Consider the following 26,750-nt stretch of genomic DNA (forward strand, 5'->3'; position numbering starts at 1 on the left):
CCTGTCCTTGACCTTGTTGGTTCGCTCCACGGCATCAATGTCCATGCGGATCTTATACTTGACATGCAGCGGTACACTGGTGGTCCAGGGGTACATGTCAGCGAAGACCACCCCAGCCCAAAATTTGTTCTCTTCCAACAGGTACAAGGCGTGATGGATCATCTGTGACTCATCCGTGTAAGCCACAAACTTGTCAAGGTCGATGCACTACAGTTAGTAAAACAAGGTCAAACTCACCTAATGTAACAAACAGCCTTTATCAAAAGAACAGTCCAGTTGCTTTTTTTGGAACTTTCCAACATGTCGCTAATTTATTCTGAAAATATTAATTTTAGCACTTTACCTTATCCATTGTTATCCAAATTTAGCCCCCAAAAAGTGTTTAAGTACGTTTTTTTGACATCTCAAAAAAAAAATCATCTTTTTAACTCAAGACATATTTTGAATAGAACGTTGACACTTTCTTAAAGGTCTTTTTGGACAGTTTTTGCTAGATAAGCAAGACACCAATTGTATAATAAGCAAAAGGGTATCAATACGTTTATTCTGTTTTGAAGATTGGACCCTGCAAAGGAGAATCCATAGGATGCATCCTTCTTATTTTGACTATTTTTGCGCACGGTTGTTTGTTGATTTGACTATTACATCATTCTTGCAATCGGCCAAACATGCTGCTATTCTTTGACCCCTACGCCCTTAGGGCTGATCTAGTTTTAATAAAACGAATAGTTCAGGGGAGGGCCTTATAACGTGTATGGAACTCTCTTATCTGAAAGCTTTGCTCCCGGTCCTATTTGAAAGTTCAACTTCCATTGATGTCTTGTCTCCTTGTTTTGTGGGTCTATTAAATTTAAACGTAAACGGTCTTAAATGTTGTGAGTTAACTTCTAAGCTGGCAATCTATGACATACCGCTTACTTCGCCAGCTTTGAACAAACTTAAGTGACCTAATTAGTAAGCTAGGTAGTAAGCTTGCTACTGACTTTCTGAATTTAATAGTTGCAATGTAATCAATCTAGCTAGTCAGCTAATAGTGAATAATCTTTTTTTAATTCTGTAAAATCTTGTTAAATATACCAGTTTTATACCTGGTAGTAGTAGCATTACCATAGACCTTAGTAAGGATTAATTGACCTGGTTTGCAATGGAAGAAACACTCAATTATCAAACAGTCTCTTCACACCAACGTGAACACAGCCTGAAAAATTCCCAAGACAAGCAAAACAACAGAATTCTATTCCACAGTGAGTCTAGTGTGCACATTCACTTGACCGTGGATGAAAAAGCACACTAGTTCAGAAATCCCTTTGCATTCATAAATGTCAGGATGAAAGAGCCTAATGGTTACATATGTTTCAGCTCTTGACAGAGGGCGGGGGTGTCCTCTGGCAGGATAAAGGTATCCGACGGCTATGTCTAATTGGCTGAAAAAAATGTGTCACATTTGTTTGTGTGGAGAATGGATTCAGCCATTTGTCTCACTTTTATGCACACGGACATCTGTTTAAAACTGTGTTGACGCCATTCAGGGTGTGTGCAATCGGGGGAGGATGATCAGGGGCTAGACCTTGGGTAGGCAAACTATGGACCAAATTCAGACAGGTTTTTAATCCTGCCCACGGAACAAAAAGTTTTAAAAATCAATACAAACAAAAATAATGTTGTTGTTTTTTGTGCCACTCTTGTCCTCATTGTCAAATTGTGTAGTTTGGAGGAATGGCTGGGCCTTGGTAAAGTTTGCAGTGAGCTTATTCTCTCTCCATTTCGATAGTATTGCTCATACAGTGGTCCTGAAGGTGTATAAATGTTGCAAAACCTATTTGGTATCCCATTCCTGCTTTGAACTTTTCCACAACTTTATCCCGGACCTGCCTGGTGTGTTTGGTGTTCATAATGCTGGAACAGTCAGCATTAGTGTATTATTAGTGTATCCTTTCTCAGACTGCTGAGCCCATCACAGAGCAGATCCTTTTAAACTCTGACTAAATGACACACTGGTGCATTCTGTTTGTCATGTTTGTCATTTAGGTTAGCATTGGATTATTCAGACGTCATTAAGGCACTTCTGACGTCAGCTGGCTGAGCTGAGAGAAATGAGAGGAGATATTTTTGCAACACATTTTTTGTTGTTGTTGTAAGCATAATATAAAATGTCGAAAAAAATTGGTTCCGCTTCATGATGATAAGTAGGTAGGTGGTTGCCTTGCATGGTTGACGCTGCTATCGGTGTGTGAGTGTCTGTGAATGGGTATGTGTGCACATTGTAAAGCGCTTTAGGAGGTCTTCATTGACTTGAAAGCGCTATATAAACGCAGACCATGTAGATCATGATGTGGTGTCTAACATGTTCTAAGAAAATATTTTCAGTGTTTGAGCTTTAGGTTTGAAGCCTGAAATGTGGGAATATGACAACAAGTTTGGGGGCTAATACTTTGGCTAGGGACTGTATATTTTTTAAACAGAATTTACTGTATTGTGTACACTCAAATAACACAAGTGTTACTTAACTGCAATTTTCAGTTTTTTGCATTTTTTTTTATCATCTGAGATACACTTGCATTTTGATTTTTTTAATGCAACTTACCAAATTTAGTGCTTAGAAAGGTGGCACGATATATTCCTTTGCTTTAAAGAGACAGTGTGTATTATGTCACTGTATTATGTAGTGCAGGCGAAAATGACTGCCTAAAGATACATGGAAAATTACCAACAACGGAGACTTAGAGTACCCTTAGTTCGCAAGATGGCTGACAAGTATGTCAGCACCCTCTAGGTGAGGCCCAAAGTATGTAAAATAAATACAAATTTTAGTTTTAAAAGATTCTCGTTTATATAATTGCTTATGTGTTTTGCTCACCAATTTGTTTTTGTTTTTTTTAATCGAATAAAGTGTTTTCTAACACTAGGAAGCACTAAATAATTCACACTGTCCCTTTAATTCTGAATGTTTCAAACGTAAAGTGGTAAAAATATATACAGTAAAACTGAATATAAGTTACCTGTACACATACATTTTTGCATGGATTATTATTCATACATGTTAAGAGAATTTCATATGTCGTTCACTCCCGCATTGCCGAGTTCATCGGATCAAGAATCAGGATCGGTAGATTTAAAAAATTCAATCTTCTTTTTTTCCTGCTCCTGCTCCATTTTTTTCACTTATTGGGACCTGCGACTGCAAAATATTGTCCAACCCTGAGCTAAACAGTGACATCAAGGCCTCTCTTGTGTAGAGTATTAGACGTTTGGTCAGAATCTTGTTTTGCAATGTCAGAAAATGATCAAACAATGTCAAAACTTGTGAGGTGAATACTGTGTTTGAAGTCAATCACACAGAAATGTTATCTGACTGTTACTGCTGGAATGTGAGGTTGGGGACATGGGTGTTGGCTTCATTTGCGCATCAAAGGCTGCTGTGACTACTCCACCACAGGGGGTCAGCCCCCGCCAGGAGACCGGAACCAAAAACTGGTACACGTATCACCTCGCAAGAGCAGTCTGATTTTGGCCAGTCACAAGACAGGAGGGAAGTCCTAACAGGAGAATAAGCTGGATCAAGGCCGTGGTCAGTCCTGGCCAGGTCCCAGCTCAACAGGCAGCCTGCGAGCCTTGCCCAGTCGGCAGCCAAGCTTGATCAAGCTTGCAGCCAAACCAGTGGGACAAAGCCAGCGAGCTCAGAGAAGCCATAATGATCTAAAAACGTATGTGGTGCTCCAAAAAGGCGGGACGAGTTTTGAAAAGAAAAAACTCTGCTCTTTAATTCAATTGGTCAATAAATTGTTTGTTAGAATTATTTAATCACCACCCATTTTCGCTACACCCGATACACTCTCCACTCATCATTGTTATGTAGATTTAAAAGAGATAAATGTGACTGAATACATGAGAGGATGCAAAATGTATGAATTCGGAATTTGCGCTGACAAGTGGGTTACTTTGCAATGTTTCCTTACCTCATATTCAAAATCATTTTTTGCATAATATTTGAGTGTTATCTATTAAAGTTACAAAATGATTTTAGAAAATCCATTCGTGTTTTTGCATTCACCTCAGCATACTGGTTGACTGTGCGTATGAGCTGGTCGGTGACGTTATAAATGTTCCTCCAGTCAAAACGCGACAGTCCATCCTCTCGGCGCTCTTCCGGACCACTGTAAAGAAAATTCAGGATGTCTCTGGTGGTCACGTTGGCATCTTCCAGGCTCTTGTCCACAAGATTTGTCACTGTTGGATTTCCCAGTGTGTCCTGAGGCCATGACAGGAAAATATTTACATAAACAGTACAACCACAAAAAAAAATGCTAGCAGGTTGTTATTTTAGGCATCCAGTAATGCTGTTAGCTTACTATCTGAACTTGCTTTGTCAATCAAGCATTGATTGAGGTTGAATTATTGTACTCTACTGCATCGATCAAAGGGATCACAGGTGTTTAAACAGAGGTTTGAAAAATAATAAATATTGATCTTGTTTCTTTCTTTTAGGTTTTGTTCATCCTGGATTGTCATGTGTAATGTTGTTGTAAACCAGTGGTGCAAATCCTCTTGTGCTAGCCTAAAAAATATCTAAATCATGTGATGTTAATTTTATTCCTTCCATGAATACTTTTTAAATAATTCCAGATTGTATGTCAGCTTCATCCTTTGCTTTTCCTCTGGTTGAGTTCCTTTGAGATGTGTGCTTCAAGCATTTAATCAATTGCATTTCAGCTAGGGCAGCACGGCGGGTCAGTGGTATCCGTGTGCGGCACAGTTCTTAGGTAAAGAGATTGAACCTCCTGTGTGGAGTTTGCATGTTCTCCCCGTGCTTGCGTGGGTTTTCTCCGGGCACTCCGGTTTCCTCCCACATTCCAAAATCATGCATGTTAGGTTAATTGGCCGGTCCAAATTGTCCCTAGGTGTGAATGAGCGAGCGAATTGTCTGTCCCTGTGTGCCCTACGACTGGCTGGCAACCAGTTCAGGGTTTCCCCTGCCCACTGTCCAAGGATGGCTTGGATGGGCTCCAGCACCCCCGCGACCCTACTGTGGATAAGTGGTGCAGATAATGGATGGATGGACACTTGAGCTATTACTTCTTGCCAGGGTCAGAAATCTCCCCTGGGGCCTTAACAGTCAGTTCTGCAGGCCCTGACGCATTACATCAGTTGTTGGTTTAGCCAATCAGATTTTGGGTTGGCGGGGCAGGGCCTTCTAAAAGGCATAAGGAAACATCAGCGGTTTCACAACCTAATATTGGCTAGGGGCAATAACAGAAGTATCAAAACAAAAGGGTGAAGAAAAAATCCCTGTGTCTAATCAGTGTCTGAAACTCATGACAAAAAGTTACCGGGCATCAGGGCAGACAACTCTGAAAAGTTGCCTGCCCAGCCATAAAGACAACTAATCGCAAAGAAAAAACAAAACATTGTTGCAGAGTATTAAGGATTGATAATCAGAGTATATAACAGAACAACTCTTTAAAATTACGTTTATTATAACTCTACTTTGACATTCATTGCATGGATATGACATCGCTGTTTTCCATCTGCCATCATTATGTACCTGTATTTACTCATCTTCATTCATGCAATGTTTGTGTTGCGTCATCTGCTACAAGCCACGTGAACTCATCTTTGCACGATACTTTTAAGTATGTTTACATTTTGTAGCGTCATAAATTTCGTTAGCTTCTTTTGAATATTTCTTCTGGGGCTTAGGTTTTGGCTTGAGTCCTAACTACTTATCAATTTTTCTTGTGTTCTCTGTGCGTCTACTTTAGAAAATGATATGCAAATGCACGACCTTACAACATTAGGGAGAGTCTGGAAGCACGAAGTTATTCCATGCAGGATTCTGATTGGCTGCCGAGTATGCAAATTGCCAAACGAACCGAAATTTCCAAACCGAACGAAGATTTTGAAAACGGAATTAAGCAAATGTTTGATTTGATTTTCAAAGGGAAAAAAAAATATTTTTTTGTTTCCAAGTTGTCGGCCACCCGGGCGGAGACGTTTTGTAAGTTGTACGCCCGACGTAAAAGATGCACGCCACCGGGCTTCCGGGCAGATGTTATTTCAGACACTGGTCTAATGCTTCTGTCATACAAATTTTTTCAGCCTTGAATAGAATAAAGACTTATGCAAGAGATACGTCAGGACAGGCTCAACCTTCAGCATTAGCTTCAATGGCAATAGAGAAGAACTACTGTATTACACTGCCCCCAAATGCTTTTAAATTTCTTATCCAAAATAAGTTACTCAGAGATCAAGGTAAGTTGGTAGCTCCCTAGCGTCTTAATTCCTTTATTGATTTGTTGGTACAATAGAGTTTGTATCCCTTAGTGTAAATGCACTACAACATAACAAATAAATAACGTTCAGGAATTTTTTTCCAGTCTTACTCTGATCATATTCATCTGCACGCTGTGGTTGAAGAAAGCCCACAGCTGTGGTCCCACCTCTTCCCACATTTTGCCAAAATTGTGCAGCCTCTCCAACTCCTCAAAGGTGGTGTTGGCCTGCCACACACACCAAAGAGACACTGAGCATCATAGAAGTCAAAGCGTCACGGGGGTCACCGTCCTTACGTTTTTTAATATCTTGCGGACGGCGGGAGAGTCAGGAGTGTACAGGATCTTTCCCATCAGTAAGGGCTTGATAGAATTCCAAAGCACTCTCGTGATCGCGTTTGATTCCAGGGTTTGCATCAGGCTGTTGCAAAAGGCAGCTACAAACAGCAATAAGGGAGAAATCACTTGCATGTTTATTGAATTTATGAAGGGATTTCAGGTCTTTAACTGAATAAAGTAGACATTCTGGATGACGTCTGAATTTATGAAGCCATTTTGATTTCAAAACAAAAACGATTGTTTCATAAAATACATACCATAAAATAGAGCTCGAATCATGGACTCGATTAACTTTATTACATGAAGATTAATTTTAACAAGAGAGGATATTTTAGTTTAGGGATGAGCAAACTTCAGGCCTCAAGGGCTGCAGCCCAGCATTTTTTCAATGTGTTCCTCCTTTAATACAGTTTAATCTAGTAATTCTTTCTGAAGGGACCTAAAAACAATACAGGCACCAATTGCGGCACCTCTGTTGGTCGAGGGAAACTATAATCATTTGCAGATTTTCGTCGGATATGATTGAGTGAGTGAGTGAAAACTATATAGTTGGTTAGGTAGTGGGTGAGTGGAACTCATTTTTTATGTAACTCTTAATATGGGCAATGTATTACTCAGACAATAGGGGGGAAGTTAGTTAGTTAGTTAGTTAGTTAGTTAGCTAGTTCAGTATTAAGCTAAAGGTAAAATTACTACAATACTTTAACAGCTGGACGTGTAATTACTCTGGTGGACAAGTAAAGATAAAAGTACTTATCTATCTTCATGCATATTTGTGTTTCCAGTTAGTAGGTCACTTATGTGAGTAGAAAATTAGCAAGACATTTGGTTAATTAGTCAATTAGCAAGTTAGTAATAAGCTAGTTGCAAAAAGTTACGTCTGTTAAATAGTCGGATAGTTGTTTTTTTTGTACGTGGGTAGCAAAGCAGTTGGTCAGTTGGTTGGGTAGTTGGTTGGTTGGTCGGTTGGTGGGTTGATTGGTTGGTTAGTACCCAAAATTCTAGCAAGTCTGATAGGTAGTTTGGTAAGTACCGTATTTTCCGCACTATAAGGCGCACCTAAAAGTCTTCATTTTTTTCAAAAGCTGACCATGCGCCTTATAACACAGTGCGCCTTATATATGGCTCAATATTAAATTCGCAAGGTCTCGCAACTTACTCAACAGCCGCCGACTCGATTTTACCCCGAACGTGGAGTAGTCCGCGGTGTATGCTGGGATTTATATACCGGCGTTTCAATGGCTAACCAATGTGTCAATCATCATTTGAATCGATCACTATTGGCTGAAGTTATCCGGAGCCTCGGATTGGCTAGATGGCCAAAACAAACCCTGCAATCGGCCGAGTTTAGCCATGGCGTAGCAAGTCCGCGGTGTATGCTGGGATTTATATACCGGCGTTTCATTGGCTAACCAATGTGTCAATCATCATTTGAATCGATCACTATTGGCTGAAGTTATTCGGAGCCTCGGATTGGCTGGATGGCCAAAACAAACCCTGCAATTGGCCGAAAAAGATGTGTCAATCATCAGTTAAATCGATCGCTATTGGCTGAAGTTATTCAGAGCCTCCAATAGGCTAGATGGCCAAAACAAACCCTGCAATTGGCCGAGTTTAGCAATGGCGTAGCAAGCTTAGCAAGCTTGCTAAAGTACACCATAAAGAAACATGTTTTATTAGTCTGTATTTGCAAATAATTTACTCTCCTGGATTTACTTCACTAACGGTTGTAAGAAGACCATGATTGCGTATCATTATTGAACGTGAGAACTTAGGTGAGTTATGCGGCTTTATATTTTCCCGGTATCTTGTTTTAGAACAATCTTGATGTTGCTGTGATGAGTTGAGTGAATTAAACTCAATTTCAAGTGTTTATTGTCATATGCACAGTAAAGGTGTGAGCGAAAAAGAAAATAGAAACATAGAAAAGTTTGGCATTACTTGAATCCCAAGACTTCAACCTTCCGAATGATATTTGAAATGACGCATTTAAGTGACATCGTACGGACACCGCATCCGCACGTGTCTACGACACGTATTTGCTTCTTTGCAAGCTTTGGGAATGTTAAGGGGGTAATCAGTTGGACTGAATCATCTGACTGTTTTGTCGACGTTCCCATTGTAGCACCTTATAACCCGATGCGCCTTATCTATGGAAGATATAGGACCAGAAACTATTTTTTGGGGGTGCGTAGGAAAGTAGGTAGGTATGTAGGTAGGTTGATTGTTTGGGTTGTATAAGCAGTTAGTAACAAACGTTTTTGTCTGGTGGTTGGCAACTAAGTTACTTTGTTAAGTTAGCAGAAAAAACAGTCAATTGGTTTGTTGATTAAATGTTTTATCTATTTAGACCAGAGGTCTTGATCATGGTGTGAACCAGGGTGCTCCCTGTGGACATCTGAGATCTCTGTGGATCTGTATTGAAAATAGCTCACCAGTGCTGGTATAATTGTATGACTAAGTTATATTTTAAATAAGGTCACTGAGCAACAGATAAAAGAAAACACAATACACTAACAACTATGAAATATAAACAGTAATGGATTTGGTGTTAAAGTGTTGTTATGTAATGCATCGAAGGAGTCTTTGTGATGATACGAGCAGCAGAGTTCTGAAGAAGTTGGGAGTTTTCATAATGATTGAAGGAGAAGTCTAGACAGAAAAGAGTTGCAATAATCCAGGCCAGAAGTGAAGTAGGTATTTAGTCCCTGCCTGTTATCCATCAAAATGTGTTATCTATTACCGTAGTCTCCGTACATTGAGGCCCATCCCCAAAAAATTTGTCTTATCATGTATGTTTCATACATCGGCATGTTATTTGTACATTTTGTGGTCGAGGGATGAAGTGTCAGCCCTCTCACTGCCAGGATCTCGTTGCATACAATAGTTTGTGATTTTGGTAGGCAATGTTTATTGATTGGTTAATCATTGCATAAATACGGTAGTAATTACTCACACCTATAAATACTGCATGCATTTTCACCTGTAAATACTCTATGTACCGGTAATTATAATCTTATCCGTCGTATTCTACGGCATATTTCTGGCCAAAATAGGGTTTTTAGGTCCACCTTACAGTCCAGAAAATACAGTAGTTATTTTTGAAACGTTTTGACATAGATGGTTTAAAGGTGAAGGATAGCAGTGCTTGGCAGTAGAAATATTTTTGGCAGGCTGAACTTACTGGTAGTGTAGTCATACACGTAGTTGTCACGGGCGCGACTGCTATTGACGCCCAGGAACACCTTGTAGTTGTTGTCCTCGTACCAGTTGAAGGAAAGCACGCGAGCGCCGCCGCCCTCAGGGTAACCGCAGAAAAGACTGGAGACGGACGCCGTCAGCTCTGAGAAAGATGCGGGGCCCCCGGCACGGAAGAGAGAACTGACCGCCTGGATGAGTGCCCGGGAGTTGTCGCGCTGCATCAACTAACGTGGGAAAAATGACTGTAACACTTTGAATACATTGAAAAATAACTACTGTGTTTTGCACACTATTAGGTGGACAAGGTTGGAAGGTGCACCCCCAAGAATAGTTTTTGGTCATATATTTTTCATATTTAAGGTCAATGGACTATTAGGCACATCAAATTTAGACTACAGTAAGAGTGTGTATTTGTGTACCTAACCGTTGGGGTGGGCTTTTTATAGAATTAAGACATATATTAAGGCAATCATTGATCGTACAATAATTGTTGCTGACCCAGAATCGCTAAACATAGTATCCATCGGGAGTCAAACCCAAGCAGTGACGGTGAGAGCGCTGATACCTTTCCACTAGATTAACATTTCTCCAAATAACATAAGAAAAGGCATTCGAGCTCATCTCATTATCAAACTATGGTAGGGTGCCAGAAACACTGAAATTCAAATTGCATTATGATTAACAGTATCCTAACCTCTCACTTGTGCCTCAATAACATTTGTTTATTTTGTACACATACGTAAAACAGCCTGTACAGTATTTTCCTGCTTGATCTCTTTCACTCATTCTGGGTTTTTTTGCGTTTGATTATTTCTTTCAGGAGGAACTTTCTGTTTTCTCCATTCTCCAGCATTTGTTTCTGGCAAAAATAGTGTGATACTGAGATAAAATTGAATGCCTTTTCATACATCAGATGTATCACTGGTGGTCTCGTGGTTAGGTTTCGGTGCTCTCAATGCTGCATACACAGCTAGGTTTTTAGACTATCAATCATTGCTAATATACATCGTAAGTGTACAAAATGCCAAACAGTTACACACGGTTAAATCCGGTAACTCTCATCGAAGTTCATCCTTCATATTTAGTCATCATTTGTTTGGCTATATTTCTTTTACGATATGTTTGTATATTATTTTCTTTGCTCAAACATTTCCAACATTCAAGCCCAGGCATAATCCATTCCCAGGTGTTTTATTACAAGTTCTTGCTGTGTCACGTTTTGATGGCCACTCATTCCAAAGAATATATGAAGTCAGACGGGAAGCATCGAGCTGCGCTGTCTGTCTCCATGACGACATGCAGGTCCCACCGAGCAGGATGCGTCATAAACATGGAATGTGAACCCACCCACTCGCAATTATTTTCTCACTCATCTGAAGTGATGAGGATGATGACAAACAGCATCCTTTCATGGACAGCGCACCTCCTGCTCTTTCCTACTTTATCCTCCCACAAAAATGCGGGTAAGTTGCCAAATCACACAAATTTATCAAAGTGCGAGTCATGATTTTCCTAAGAAATAAAAATAAGCTCTGCCCATTTACAAAGGAGTATATAATAACCCTAAAAACACTGCAATTAAAAAAATACTAATCATTACTGTAATTATTTAAACCATATACTGTATGTCAAAGCTGTGGCCCGGAAGATTTTCAACAGGTTCTGAGATGATCTTAAGACATTATTATATCATACACAAGGAACCTGGTATTTTATCTTTTTACTGTACATTACTTCTTGAAGAATGTTTTGCTTTGGTTAGTAGATTGTTGCACTTTATTTGATTGTATTAAAATCTGATTATCTCATCTCATCAGCCGTACCGCTTATCCTCATTAGGGTCGCGGGGGGGCTGGAGCCCATCCCAGCCATCTCCGGGCAGTGGGCAGGGGACACCCTGAACTGGTTGCCAGCCAATCGCAGGGCACACAGGGACAGACAATGCATTCGCTCATTCACACCTAGGGACAATTTGGACCGGCCAATTCACCTGAAAGGCATGTTTTTGGAACGTGGGAGGAAACCGGAGTGCCCGGAGGAAACCCACGCAAGCACGGGGAGAACATACAAACTCCGCACAGGAAGTCTGGAGCTGGATTTGAACCCACGACAGGTTCCCATGACATGAACTGTGCCGCACAAGCGCTAACCACTGCGCCGCCGTGCTGCCCAAAATCTGATTATATTTTGGTAAATATTGCAGCCGAGTGAATAAATGAAATAAATTTGTCATTCGAATTGTTTTCTTAAAAGTTAATTTTGCTGGAAATAGAAACTAGAGGCTACTGATCGCACATGAATAATAGCCGCTTGTGTTGCTAAGGCAGCTTTTAGCATCCATTTTCTCAATTCAAGAAAATTTAAAATGAATGCATATTCCACAAAAAATGTTTTTGTAGGTATTTGGAAAACATTTAGATTTAGTGATTAGCCCCAAGCTTTAGTATCTTTGATGTCATTGCTTGAGGGGACGCTAGAACATTAGCAACTAGCTTTGCCTAAGCAGCTGACGTCACAGACTGTCACTACCTGTATTAGCATTAGCAACTAGTATTTGCATCTAGCGTTACTCGATCAAAACATCGGATGATTCAAAATAAATGCACAGTAAATAAATCTTTTTTTTTTTTCTTATTTCAAGTGGGGAGGGGGGCGTTGTCAGCTTGATAGCACATATTTTGCTTTAACAGTTAGCTGTTAACTTGAACTAAAAAGACTGTAACCAATCAACCAGATGCCTTACTTGGCGGAGGTAATAAGAGGGCCATGTTGACCCCAATGAGCACTTAAGAAGCTTGAAATAGCCTCTGGGGCCTTTGGGAGTGTGGCGGTTTGAGGGATTTGGATGAGGTGGGCTGGTGTAAAAAGAGCTGCAGCGGTGCATTGTGGGACATCTCACCTCTCGGATCTTCTCTGACGTGGCCCTGAGGACGCGACCCCAGCGGCGTAGGTCCACGCCCTCCGAGGAGCTGTCCATCACGCGGGGCAACTTAGGGCAGAGTACAAGTTCATTGATTCATCAAGTATTGCTTCAAAGGAAGTCGGCCGAGGTGATGCAGGGAAATTGCGAGAGGGAACGCCAAGAAAAACACGCGGGACATCCTTCCTGGCGCATTCTTCACCAACAAAGGGGGAAGGGGAAGCCAAGCTGACGAAAGCTGGTTGGAGGGTGGAGGAAGAATGGGCGTAGTCCTCTCTTAAATATGACTCAAACTTTTAAGGTTTTCACAAATTCTTACACATAAAAATGTGAGGAAATAGGACATGTTTTTTTTTTTTTTTTTCCATAAAATCGATATATATTCCATTGGTATATTGCACTTTTTTTCGAGATAATGCATTCTGAAGACAGCATGTCTTGTCTCTCTCATCCAGAGCTGTGACGTCACCAAAGGAACACCAGCACCCTAGCAAGCCAGCTACCATATTGTTTTATGTGTTAATTCATCAAAGTGTTTTAAGCGACGTTTTGGTTGTTTTTTGCGGAGGTCACCGACCTTTATAAACCTAAGAGCTATTTTTTCTTACTGATTGGTACAGGAGGGCAACCAGTGTTATAGGCCTTTTTAAAATGGCAACCTAGGATGTTATTACTATGTTGTCACCATGTTATTACAAGGTTGAGATTATTTGAAGTTGAATAAAAATAGGCTGTCGACCACTAAAAGATTTTCCTAGAAAATCACATCCACGTGCTACTAGGGTGTTCTTAGGGGGCTACCTGGTGGCCATGGAGACCATTTTGGTGACCCTTTGTCGGGAGTTGTGTTGCAGGTTGGTGCAGTAATGGTACAACAAAGCCGAGCAAACAAAAAGGAGCTAACTGGCGAAAGAAAAAAGAGCACCGCCAATGGGGGCTAACCGAGACCGATCAAAGAAAGGTGGCCCGAGCTTAGGCTGAAAAACACGATGCTGGACAGCAAGGCTAACCGCGAACCAACAACAAAAAGATACGGTGATAAAGGCAAAGCCAGCCAGGAGTTAACCATAGGACAGGGTAAAACCTGCACCAACGCCAGGCTAGCCGGTGAAACAACATACGGTAGGAAGCCAAAGAGCACCAACTGGGGCAAATAAAACAGGGAAAGCTCTCTGCAGCACCTACACTAACGGAGAGCTACTTGGACAAAATGATACCAACCGCGACACAGGCGACAAAAAAACACAACAGAAAGGCAAAATCGCCTACCTAAAAGGCAGGAATGCACGCTGTAACAGCGGCAGGTAAACTTACCCTACGCTACCCTTTTGGAGCTTGAAGCACGGAACTCGGACCAAACAGCGACAGGGTAAGCATAGTTCCAATTTCTCCCAGCAGAAATGACTGCTATGTGATCGCTTTTCACTACAATCGCCGTCTGTTTTGGAGCTGGCCACACATCTTGTGTTAATGGGATTTACCATTTTGAAAGTGTTGTGTTCATTTAATTATGTCACAGCTCTGGAGGAAATAAGCCAGATCATTTAACTTAGAGACTACATTTTTGAGTGCCCTTGCATGAGGACTACTTATTATAAATTAGCATAAATGTAGGGAAAAAATAAGTCTGTTCTGTATTACCTTTAAAGATGAATCGGTGTACATAAACATGGACAAATATCAGTCTTTGTATGCAAATTCCTGGCATGCCAGTTATCAAGTTTTGAGCAGTGATTGCAAATAATACTATTTACTGATGCCCTGGAACAGTGACGGGCAGTGCGATCCGTGTCTTGTGAGATACAGTCAGAGTGACAAACAAATGAACCTATAAATTGTATTCGTAATTAAATTGAGATCAGTATATGAACTGTAAGATGGGAAAAAGACATTCCACTCTCCGAGGGAAGAATGACATTGAATATCAACCCCATATTTTACAGACAGTCACATAAGTTGACCCAGATGTGAAAACTCCCACAAAAAAGCTGACTTTGAATTTTGTATTTTCCTGACGAAGTAGCTGTCCCAGAAAAACAATCTACTCTCGAAGGCCAGAAGTTTAGCCAGCATCACAATATTTCAGCCCTTTGCGTTGTTTTGTGTTTAATAAAACCCCATGTCAAATATGTTGATAGTGAAAAATAAGGCAACTTATTTCTTTCAGTGCAGGCCGGTAGAATTCGACCCGCTGTATCGGTCCAGGGTCTACAGGTTGCTAACTGGTATAGAGTACAGCGACGATTATCTGCCGACCAAGAGAATCCGCCACGGGTCACGTCTTAAAGTACGTGGGTGGGGCCTGGCTTAAGCTTATTAGGGAAACAGGGGCAAGACGGATAAAGCTCCAGGCACCTGCTGAGCGCTTGTGGCCACTTTGTTTGGTGGGCTCAAATAGTGGTCAGCATTATAACGATAACAATAATAATCGTACTGATGAGCCTAAATCCACTGTGTTATTACTGGACCACTAGGTATCTGGATGATATGGGAAAAGTAAGGGCGACCAGATCAATCCAAATATCGTTATTATCGATAATAAGCGTGTACTTGGATCACATTGATCGTATTTTATTAAGATCGATACTATCTTTCCATTTTAACTATCATTATTATAATGTTGTTAGTGTGCTGTAAGACTATACATACATTATAACTTTCAAATTTGATCCAATTGAGGTTACAGTTTATTTACATTACTGACTTTATTTAAAAAATATCGTGCAACGATTGCCGTATTTTCCACACTATAAGGCGCACCTGATTATAAGGCCGAACCTTCAAAAATACCCCTTGAGAAAGATTTATTTTTCATATAAAAGGCGCTTCAAACTATAAGGTGCATTTAATACAAACTTTAGGGAATATAAATGGTTACTGTATGTACAGCAGAAGCCTTCCGCTATAATTTTGCATTATCGATTATATTTACCTTATTTCTGTTTGTATAAAGGCTCAATGGATTATAAGGCACATTTGAATCCTTGGCAAATTTGGGGTCCTTTGGGTTTTGGGTGTGGCTTATAGTCTATAAATGTGTTATTTTAGTTGTCTTTTTTACATTGTCATATTTTATTTGTATTGCTTTTTTGATCTGACTCTCTTCACTTTTATTCTGAAACAGTTATTGTCGTTGAAGTATTTGGATTTTTATACTGTTAAAGGTTATTACATTCTTTCGTTTGCACCATTGGCACTTTAGCTTTATTTTTAAATACATCTGTAATGGAAGCTATTATGTTTTTCATGTTGACTTTTGTTAGATTGCTGCTTTTTTGGTTTGAATCTCCTGGCTTTAGTTCTAAACAGTTAGAATTAAATACTGATATTTTTCATATGCTAGTAAAGTTTGCATTTCAGCTACAAAATGTATTCAAAAGTGACGATTTTAGTGCAATTAAAAACGACCTCAAAGTGTGAGGGGTTCAATTATTCATTGGTCATGAGTTTTCCGAGCAAAAAGCATCGGTATCGGATCGTGCCACGTTGTTTCACATTGTAATGGAGTATTATGGGAATGAGTTCAGCCAAAACAACTTTGTAGAACAATTGACTATTCATGTGTGCTTTCAAGATAAAAAAGTGTGAGTAAAAATAGTGTGATGATGAGATCAAATTGAATGCCTTTTCCTCAGTCAACAGTGCATCCAATGTTGAGTAAAAGTGGTCTGAGTACATGTCGATAAATCAATCATTGCTAAAATACTGTAAATTACCACCGTAAAACATCACAAACTGATTTTTTTTTAGGTTAAAAAAAATGTGTGTATACACAAATAAATAAGCAAAAATCTTTCTGTGCAACGCGGGACCAAATGACTCACGGCCTGGCACCGGTCCATGGCCCGGTGGTTGCCGACCATGGGATAAATTGTGGCCGGGCCACTCTCACCAGTTGGAAGATCTTGAAGAAATCCACGTTGGCATAAAGTACATCCTCCATCTTTTGCAGCCGCGGTTGGCTGAGGGCGCATATGCTGTTGCGCACGGCGTGGAGGCCACGAACACTGGGGAAGATGATGAAGCGCTCCAGTAGCACCTGGCTGCACGCGATGTCCTTCAGCTGCAGGTCCGGGACGCCCGACGCAAACTGGACGTAGATGATAGAAATAAAAAATCTCACTAGTCAAACTTAAAAAAACAATGACAACCTTATATCTTGGATTGAGTTCAAACTAGGGAATTCTATCGTCAACTGTTTTTCTAACGGAGTGAGGCATCTCTAGATGAATATAATCTCTGCCTAGAGTTGCTCATGCTCACTAGCGTTTCTGTTTCAAGCGAAATCATACAAAAATGTTGGCGCTAATCTTAAATTTGCTTACCAAAACATCTAAAACAGGGGATGTCAAATTAATTTTTGGAACAGGGGCCACAAGGTAGAAAAAAACTGTGTTCTGCCAAAAACCATCCTACCCTCTAGTGACGTGCTATCTTGGTCTGACCTGACACCAGTAATTTTCTTTTCTTTATAATTAACTAAAACCAGTAACAGAACTTTTACTGATCATTTAAAACAAAGGTAAGCATGCATACACTCGTTGATTACCAACATTCACCATACTAGAAAGCTACCACAGAAAAACTCACCAAAAAAAGTGAGAGTCAAATAAGACTGAAGCAAAAATTGGCACATTCAAAGACACAAAGACAGCGCACTGGGCATTAATAGGATGTCTAAACAGTATGGGTATCATTTAAGGTATCCTCACAAACATCAGCATCAACCACAGAGAGCTAGAACCTGTCACTAAATTTAAATATATTGGAACTGTCTTATCAGAAGAGGGGTCAGAACCAGAAATCATGTCCAGGATAGCTCAAACCACAGCCACACTTTCCAGACTTAAACCCATCTGGAGGGAAGAACATAGCAGTGAAATTAAAGATCAGACTCATGCAAGCGACGGTTTCTTCCATTTTCCTCCACACTTGCAAGACATGGACTCTTATAGCAAAGCTGATGAGCGAACATCCAGGCCATGGGGATGTGATGCTACAGGAAACTTCTAGGCATTAGCTACATACCCCATGTGATAATCAAAACAGTGCACAACACCATCAAAGGGCAATTTGGAACCTACAAAAAACTGTTGCGCAGACGGAAACTTCAGTGGTATGGTCCCGCACAAGATCATCAGATAATTCTCCAGGGCACAGTCCAAGGGGGCAAGAGGAGAGGAAGACCGAAAAAGAACTGGGCCGACAACATTAAGGACTGGACTGGTCCCAACTTTGCCACGACCCAAGAAAGGTCAGGGACCGTCAACAGTGGAGAAGGCTGTCTAGAGTTGCGTCTCATTGGTGCCCCGACGACCTATGCGGTTAAGGGATCCATGGACCGTGATATAGGTCGGGAGGGATTTCAGAACACCAGACTAATAAATTAATGACATAAAGTGTGTGCCTTAGCTAGAGGGCAGGGAGTCTGTTTGGAGGCTCACAATTAAGTTAAGGATGTAAGATTTGATTGTAGAACGATTATTAAGGTTTTTTTTTCCCCTCAATAATGTATTTATTTCTCTAAAAACTTAATCTCTTCTTGTTTTTATTAACAGTACAAAAAAAACTCAGTGAAACTGACAGAAAATGGCTGCATTTATACAGCGCTTTTCAAGTCAATGAAGACCTCCCAAAGCGCTTTACAATGTGCTTCACACTTACCCATTCACAAATAGCATACAAACACTAATTTGAATGAATGATTTTATGATTTAAAAGTCTTTCTGCTTTTTATTTTTTGGGGGAAATGTTTTCCCTGAATATGTATACGTTGCTGTTTGAGTTTACTTTATTTTAGAAAGCTTTTACTCCTACAAGGATACCCAGGTACTGTTTCTTTTTATTTGTATTTTTGTGTTGCATTAAATAGCCTGTCTGTGACTTTGCTTTTCTGTAAAATAGATAGATAGATAGATAGATAGATAGATAGATAGATAGATAGATAGATAGATAGATACTTTGTTCATCCCCGAAGGGAAATTCACATTTCCAGCAGCATCCCTGAGCTGAGAACAATCGAGAACAATCGAAAATAACACGGGAGCTGCTGGAGTGGCTGCCATTCGTGACGGCGCCGGAAGAAAAGATTCAATTTGAATCATGTACAAACAAACAAACAATTGAATCATGTACAAACAAACAAACAAACAAAATATTCATGTTTCAATAAGTGGAGTGTTAAATAACACCAGGCTGGGTTTCCTCAATGTTGAGGGCCACATAAAATGATGGTGGAGGCCACATTTGGCCCGTGGGGGATGTGTTTTAAAGTCCGGGAGCATTTTAGCCTGGATACAGTGAATAAAAAGACTACCTGAAGACTTTGCCACACTGACCTTGTGTATCATGGCGGTGGATCAGTGACGCACGAACATTTAAAGAGCATGACAGACAGTTGAACAAAACTGAGTCAGGCTCGTCGTGAGTAAAATCAAGTGCCATTCAAGCCAACAAGGGTTTAATGAGTGTATATATATTGTATATATATTTCATATGTATATATTTTGCTAATTATTAGAGCTCGGGTGTGATGCCATGCTGTGCCTAACAAACACATTAGAAATGGAAAGCTTGCAGTCCAAAAGAACAAACGTCAGTTTTCAAAGCGATAAAAACAACAAACGTCAGTTATTAAAACCGTTGTTTGCTTTTGGTACAGATTTTGCTGTTGACACAGAATGTACCTCAGAAAATGCACATGGAAATTGTTTAATCTATTATTCTACTGCTGCTAAAGAGCCTGTTTTTGGTTTACGGGGATAAAAGAAATGTTGATTTAATATACCGGTAATATTTTTCTTGCCTGTTCCTGGAAAAATGGACTGAGGTTTAATTATGGATTGATGTCTCTACTGACCAAGCACTTTCTTTTGGGTACGGCATTTCTATTCAATTTGTTGAGCAATCTGCAGTATGTTCAAGAAAATAAGTATTTGTCATTGTACCAGTTTTCTTGCGTTTACTATCGTTTGTCACATAAATACTTCATGCTAAATTAAAAAAAAAAAACATAATTATCCAATTATTCAACTAATGGTTTCAATAGTCGGTGACTAGTTGACTGTTGAAATAATCAATAGTTGCAGTCGAAGTGGTAAGCTTTAGCATTAGCATTAGCAATAGCATCAACCTCACCTGTTCAATACGTATCCGGGCATTGGTCAGTTGGTAGACAACTGACTCGGGTAGCTCGGCGTCTCGCAACAAAAATGCCGTCAGGACCTCGTCGTCCTTCAGGATGTCCTCGATCTTCAGACCATGACCTGAGCGAAACACAACAACATTTGATGTTTTATTCCGGTTTGATTTTGGAAAAACGAAAAAACAATTGTCTATTTTGAGCAAATTTTGGCTCGTGTGGGTTTTAATCTGGCAGCCATAATACAATGGGCAATTGGGCATTATACGAAATCATAAAAAAGTATCACTAATGAGAAATGACACTTTTTTCCTTAATGTAACAAAGCCATTTTCACCGAAGTTCAAAGAAGTTAAAGACGACTAGGTGACGAGTTTTTTCGGCTTTGTAGTTTCCAGGTATCTTGTTTCACACTGATTGTATACGTATATTTTGAAATGATATCTTAAATCCCAAGAGTTTACACTGTCCAATGATATATGGAATGACGTATTTCAGTGACTGGTGACCTCGTTCAGACACGTATTTGTTTATCAAAAGTCAGAAAGTTAAGGTTGTTTCAATATGGGCACATGCGGCTTATAATCAGGTGCGCTTATATATGTACAAAATGTTTTTTTCAGTAAAAATGTACTTGGTGCGGGTTCTAATCAGATGCACTCTTTAGTCCGAAATTTACGGTACTACAGAAATACTACTACAGTATTATTATAATACAAAATACTACCGTAGAAATACTACACAAACTCTACTAAAGAAATATTACAAAAGTCCTATAACAGAAATACCACAAAAGTCATATAAAAATACAGCATCACTATTACCACAAAAATACACATTTCCAGGAAAATCGTACCTGACATGATGGCTGGGTTGTTGCGCAGTATAGTCATGAAGTCAGAGAAGGAGGTCATCTCCCGCCACAGACGACCGAGCTGTTGCACCTCCGCATCGCTGAACATCTCCAAGATGTCGGTATAGAAGCGCGACAATCTAAAGTAACATCAACAAAGTTAAGATGCTGGATGGCGCAGGCTGACAAAGATGGATGCACTTACACTGAATTGTTGTAGTTGGAGACGACCCCCGGAGACTCTCCTCTTGTGGGGTGTCTGAAGCACGGGTTGTTGGCATTGCAGAAGATGCCTTGGATCCAAGGAAGGACGCCTGCAGACGGCATGGCCTTGTTGGGGAAATGACCTAAAACCAATAGAAAGTCGTGGAAATGTAAAAAAGGTCATTCGATTTTGCACAACAGTTGACTTTGCTTTGTGGTATGTTCCATGTCAGTTATGGTGAAGTTGTGCCCCACCTGTCAAAGGTTGTTTTTATTCTGTGTTAAGATTCTTTCTCATTCAACTTTACAATGTTTAGATTTTATGTGTCAAAATGGCTAAATTTTATATTATGAATAAAATAAATTCAATTGAATATATCTTACAAATAATGTGGTGCCCTTATGGTTACTGTCTTTCTTTGATAAATAATTGTATTTAATGTGTTTAATTTTTTTAAACAAGAGTAAAAACGGATTTGATTTCATTAAGAAGTATTTTTCGTGAGTATTCAGGGTTTTTAAACAATATAGTGAAATAATACTACTATTGGGATTCCCGCATAACAGAATCTGGTTGTCACCAGAAGTGTCACGTCAAATCCCTCTCCGTCCATGTTGAAGTATTTAGAAGGAAATGCAGTAAGTTTCTAAAACTGTTTATATGATGTATAAATCACTATATCTTGTAATAATTCGGAGAAGTGTAAAGTTTATCCACTTGGCTATTTGGTGAAAATCTTGGCACATGGTTTCAATGCATTGTATTGATGCAGTTTTCATTATGCACGGAAGTGAATTAAAGTTTTAATAACACAGCCCTTACGGTGTTTGATGGTTTCGCTTGGCATAGATGACACTCAATTTGGCATGTAACGTATTGCTGTGCTGAGCGTCTGCAAATGCAGAGTGAGGCAAGAAATTCTCTTGCCTCTTGGTTGAAGGCAATAATGAGTCCAAGGATTCTGATTTGGTGTAGATCTCAGCCACAAACAATAGTTAGTGATAGTTTAGCCGCAAGTCTAGTCATCCAAGATATTTTTTTTTGTTGAATGATTTTTTTTTCATAACAAAGAATGACCTATCTATTCATGTTTTTATTCAAGAGGAGCAGCACATCGACTTCATTTATAAGTTAAGGTAAAGTTCCTCTTTTTGTCAACACCAGCTTCATCTGACATACTTTGTAAAACATCCCGAACTACGGAAATGGCGTTCTTTCCATATGTAAGTCTTACATTCATGTTGTTGGTAGAGCGGGTTGGCCTTCCTGAGCCACACCAGTCCGATGAAAAGTAAAACAGGCCACAGGAGCTCAACCAGGAAGCGAATCTGCGTCAAAGGAGTTTAGTGTAAACACCTGGATTTGTACGGACCATGCTGGATCTTACCTTCTGCCTTTTACGCAGGGTCCAGTTCTTCCAGAGCAGCAGGCGGACTTGAGAGCCCGTCTTCATGGCTCTCCCTCAGATAAGGTCATGTGACTTTGCTCAAGCCGAAACAAGTCAAGTCGTGCTCCTCAGACCAAATTGACAGCTCTTGTTTCCCCTTGAAGTGTACAATTACAAAATATGAATTCATTCATTATCACCTGCAAGCAAAGCGAGGATTGTGACTATTTAAATGGGATCTAAGTGTATATATATATATATATATATATATATATATATATATATATATATATATATATACGCAGTATATATGTTTGTTTGTTTGTCTGATAGTGTGTGCGTGTGTGTGTGTCCGTCCGTCCGTCCAGCCAAGAAACAGGGGAAGGAGTTTAGATATCACCACTATCTTTCACAGGCCGTCAAGTAGGTTACCTTTGATTTGAAAAATGCTCAAAAAGCTGACTCAGCACTTTTGGTTTTATTGACTCAGCATGTTTTCTTAGAAAGACATTCCACACTTCAAGGCCAGAATTACATTGAATATCAACACCATCTTTCACACGCAGTGAGGTCGATTTCCTTATGTTTGAAAAAATGCCCAAAAAAGCAGAGCAAAAAAAGCTGACTCTGCACTTTTGCGTCTGTTGATCCAGCATTTTTTCCTAGAAAGACATTCCACTCTCCCGAGCCAAAATAACACAGGATAGTATGAACATATTTTACAGGAAGTCAGTTAAATTACCCTAGATGTGAAACATACCCAAACAAATCTGACGCAGCATCTTTGGTTTTGCCAACTTAGCAGATATTCCATAAAGACATTCGACTCTCCCAGGCCAGGACAAGTCTGGCCAGGATCACTATTTTTCACAAGCAATTGGGTATGTCACTCTGGTGGTGAAAATGCCAGAAAAAAAAACACTCAAAACTTTAGATTTGGGTGACTCAGCATTTTTTCCAGAAAGACATTTCCCTCTTCCAGGAAAAAAAACATCAAATCTCAACACAATGTTTTGAGGGGATAAGGGTTGGCTTAAATCTGAAAATTGCCCCTAAAAGTGTACACGGCACCTTTGGTTTTGCTGAGTCAGATTTTGTTTTCAAATAGACATTCAACTCTCCCAGGCCTGAACAACAATGAATATCAACACCATCATTTATATGCAATAGGATAGGTTACCCCAAATATGAAAGCTGCCAAAAAAGCTCACTTTGCATTTTTTGTTTTGCTGACTTTACTTCCCTAGAAAGACATTCTACCCTCTCAAGGTAATTTGAAATAGAAAACAGGTAGGTTATTCTGGATGTGAATGACCCTAGATAAAAGGAAAATGACACCCAGAAATATTTCCGCATCTGCGCTGTGAATGTATTTGATTAAAGTCAATCATTATTACTCTGTGTTTAGGAAGTTGAAAATTAAAGGTTGCGAACGAATACACAATTCCTCTTATAAAGCATACAGTGTCAATTTTGGTCCAATTTAGTTTCTCCACCAAAAATATAATAATAATATAAACAAAACAAAAACAAGTGAAAGTGAATATGAGATCCACTCAACGTATCTAAATTATAGGCAAGACAAAAACTTAGTGCTTCATAGAGTAATGTTTGATTCATGTTACAAGAAAAATCATAAAATCAATCATAACTTTCTAAATTCAATAAAGTATTGCATAATTATGAACGACCAATTTATTTCCTTTATACAAACACTTTTATCTTGTAAAATGACTAACAGAATGAGGACTATTTTTTTTTTGGGGGGGGGGGTCAAAAAGTAGAATTCTAATATATATTGTTAAAAATGGTTTGGATACTACATGGTTGTATTCAAAGAGATTGCAAAAACAATTTATGACCATGAAAATGACAAAATGTCATTTGCAAGGTAAATGTTTTTGCGGGGTGGACCCAATGTGAGGGGGAAGCAGGAACTGAGGCAGGAACTAACTAGGAACAAAGTAACAAAATATCCAAACCAGAAACAAGTCATGGAGAGGTAAGAAACATGGTAACAACCAAGTGGTCCCTGAACTACTGACAAAATGTCCTAACGAGTGGCTGTAACAGTGGAAATGAAAAAAGAATGAAAGGGAACTAACGATGTGTGCTGCCCAAAATGTCATTGTGAAGGGTCGGAATAATTAGGGACAGGTGCGCCCAGCCATCTAGTTATGATTGAGGATCAGCCACTGAGCAAATCAAGAAATCGTGTCTTGGTTTGGTCGAGGGAACACAACATCCGCATGATGTTGACGTTTTTCCGCCACTCTGGCATGGCAATCAACCTTTGCATTCATATTTCAGAACAATAACATGGATGCATCCTTGTAAAACTTGTAATCCCCGACTAGCATGACAAGAGCTCAAGAGGAGTCATTTGTTAGGACAAGGTTTGACTTCATGAAGGGCCTGCACGGGGAAGATTTTCCTTTGTCAAAAAAATGGAATTGATGGAGTTGATACTGGTGCTGGAGGGATAAATGCTGGGACAGCTAACAACAGGGGTCTCAATGGTTAGAGTGCCCTTGCCTTAATATGAAATTAATGAATTAAGTGAAGTAAGTGCATGCCAATTTTACCGCTTTATTGTCATTTTAATTTTTATTCTTTTATTCGTAGATTTTATGTGTAGAAAATGTACTTGATTATTTACTTAATTGCTGAATCATTGTCTTAAAAGTTTTTTTTCCCTTTGATATGAATCCATAGTAAAGTATTTCATTGTATAATTATAAAAACTGGACACCGCCTGCGGCAATTGTGTTAGTTGGGACTGGGCTCTGGCATGTAGTCTTAAGCATTTAGTTGTCAGCATCCACTTATTAAAATCTACTCTTTGGCATCTACCTGTGGCATATAGCTGTTAGCATAAATCATTAACATGTAGCCATTAGCTTGACTCGTTAGCATGTTACCGTCAGCATCTACACGTCAGCATGTGACTGTTACTATGGCCTTTTAGCTTGTAGCTGTTAGCATGTATCCGTTAGCATCACTCATAGGCATCTACTTGATGGCATTTAGTTGTTATCGTGACTTATTAGTGTCTACTTGCAAGTATGTAGCCTTTAGCATAGATGGCTAGCATGTAGCCGTTAGCATGAGTCATTGGCAAGTACCCATTAGCATAACTCTTTAGCATGTACCCATTAGCATGAGTCATCAGCATCTACTCGTTTGCATGTCAACTTTAGCATAAATTGTTAGCATGTAGTCGTTAACATGACTCGTTAGCATGACTTGTTAGATCCCTGATGTAAAGTATAGTGGATTTTTTCTTTAATTCACAGAGTTGTGCAATAAATCAACAAGAAAATTAATTCGTTTGACAGTGGGTTTCCCTTAACGACTAGTATTGTAGGGGCACGTCTTGGGTAAGTACAGCCTGGTGGCGCCCATCCCTCTCCAGGCCAACAAATGTTTCCACCCGGTCTCAAATTAGAGACCTTTCGCATTTTAGGCGAATGTGCGTACCACTGCACTATGGAAACACAATTTGACCATACAGAAGTTATTTGTAAAAATAACATTTTATAAAGCATATAAACATGACTTGACTTGACCTTTTTGGACATTACTGTATTTGAAAACAGTGGAATGTTTCTACCTCACCTTTACAATGAAAACTCAGTTTGGCCCTACCTCACCAAGACCTTAGCTCCGCCACCCCCCAGATAAAGTAAGTTTAAGAACCCGGCTGTAGAGTTTGTAAGTAAATAAATCTTACCTGTGAGGGAGCAGTGAATATGAGCCCCCCAGCATGGAGCCCATCAAGCTTACAGCAAAAAAAAGAGTGCTGCGGACACACGGGCAGAAGGACAGACGGAACTCTCCTCAGCAATGACAGACTCAGAAACTGCAACGCTTCTAATCTGATTGCTCTAATCTCCCAGCTCAACTCAGCTTGCTGCAGTAAAAAGGACAACAGTAGTCATCCGACCGATTGTGTATGAACAAGTATTTCATCCACACCTGCTTTTACATGTTTTGGTTCAGACCATGAATTTGTAAAGCATTTTTCAGCCAATGAATTGCCATTCATACTGACGACTGAAAACATTCAATATATGATCATATAATAAAATCCACTTTTTCCCCTTCCAACAACCTGGAACACCTAATACAAAGACACATACAATGGTTAGAATCAAATCAATTTAAATATTAATGGAAAGAAAAATATCATAGGTCCCCCACAGACCTGATGTTCTCCATTAGACCGTTCCATAGGCGAGGACCAAAGGGCTCATGTCAAGCAAATCAGACAGATGAGATGGTCCAAGATTGTTAAGACATTAAATACTATAGAATGGCTGCGGGCCGTTAAAGCATCCCCAGCGTTGAGACGCAAAAACTTGTTTGGGTGGTATTTCCCATTTTGGCAGGGTCATTGGCACACGAGAATGGGAAACCAAAGGAGTAAGACTGA

At 39.7% G+C, this 26,750-nt stretch overlaps 1 protein-coding gene across 3 annotated transcripts in view; it reads right to left on the minus strand.

The window, feature by feature from the left end:
- Positions 1-26,164, minus strand: part of LOC148373630 (retinal-specific phospholipid-transporting ATPase ABCA4-like) — a 67,987-nt gene extending 41,823 nt beyond the window's left edge. For all 3 annotated transcript variants that reach the window (XM_088327520.1, XM_088327511.1, XM_088327503.1), the window contains exons 1-13: positions 26,049-26,164; positions 22,316-22,472; positions 22,163-22,256; positions 20,929-21,070; positions 20,727-20,863; positions 19,867-19,994; positions 16,622-16,819; positions 12,709-12,798; positions 9,793-10,033; positions 6,567-6,706; positions 6,381-6,497; positions 4,052-4,249; positions 2-207 (exon numbers count right to left, since the gene is read on the minus strand). In XM_088327520.1, the coding sequence (XP_088183646.1) occupies positions 2-207; positions 4,052-4,249; positions 6,381-6,497; positions 6,567-6,706; positions 9,793-10,033; positions 12,709-12,798; positions 16,622-16,819; positions 19,867-19,994; positions 20,727-20,863; positions 20,929-21,070; positions 22,163-22,256; positions 22,316-22,381 (1,757 nt within the window). In that variant the 5' untranslated portion in view covers positions 22,382-22,472; positions 26,049-26,164. The remainder of the gene's footprint in view (position 1; positions 208-4,051; positions 4,250-6,380; positions 6,498-6,566; positions 6,707-9,792; positions 10,034-12,708; positions 12,799-16,621; positions 16,820-19,866; positions 19,995-20,726; positions 20,864-20,928; positions 21,071-22,162; positions 22,257-22,315; positions 22,473-26,048) is intronic.
- Between the last annotated feature and the right edge of the window lie 586 nt (positions 26,165-26,750).

Source organism: Urocampus carinirostris, chromosome 1 (assembly GCF_059441175.1).
Source record: "Urocampus carinirostris isolate Australia breed hairy pipefish chromosome 1, RoL_Ucar_1.0, whole genome shotgun sequence".
NCBI lineage: Eukaryota > Metazoa > Chordata > Actinopteri > Syngnathiformes > Syngnathidae > Urocampus > Urocampus carinirostris.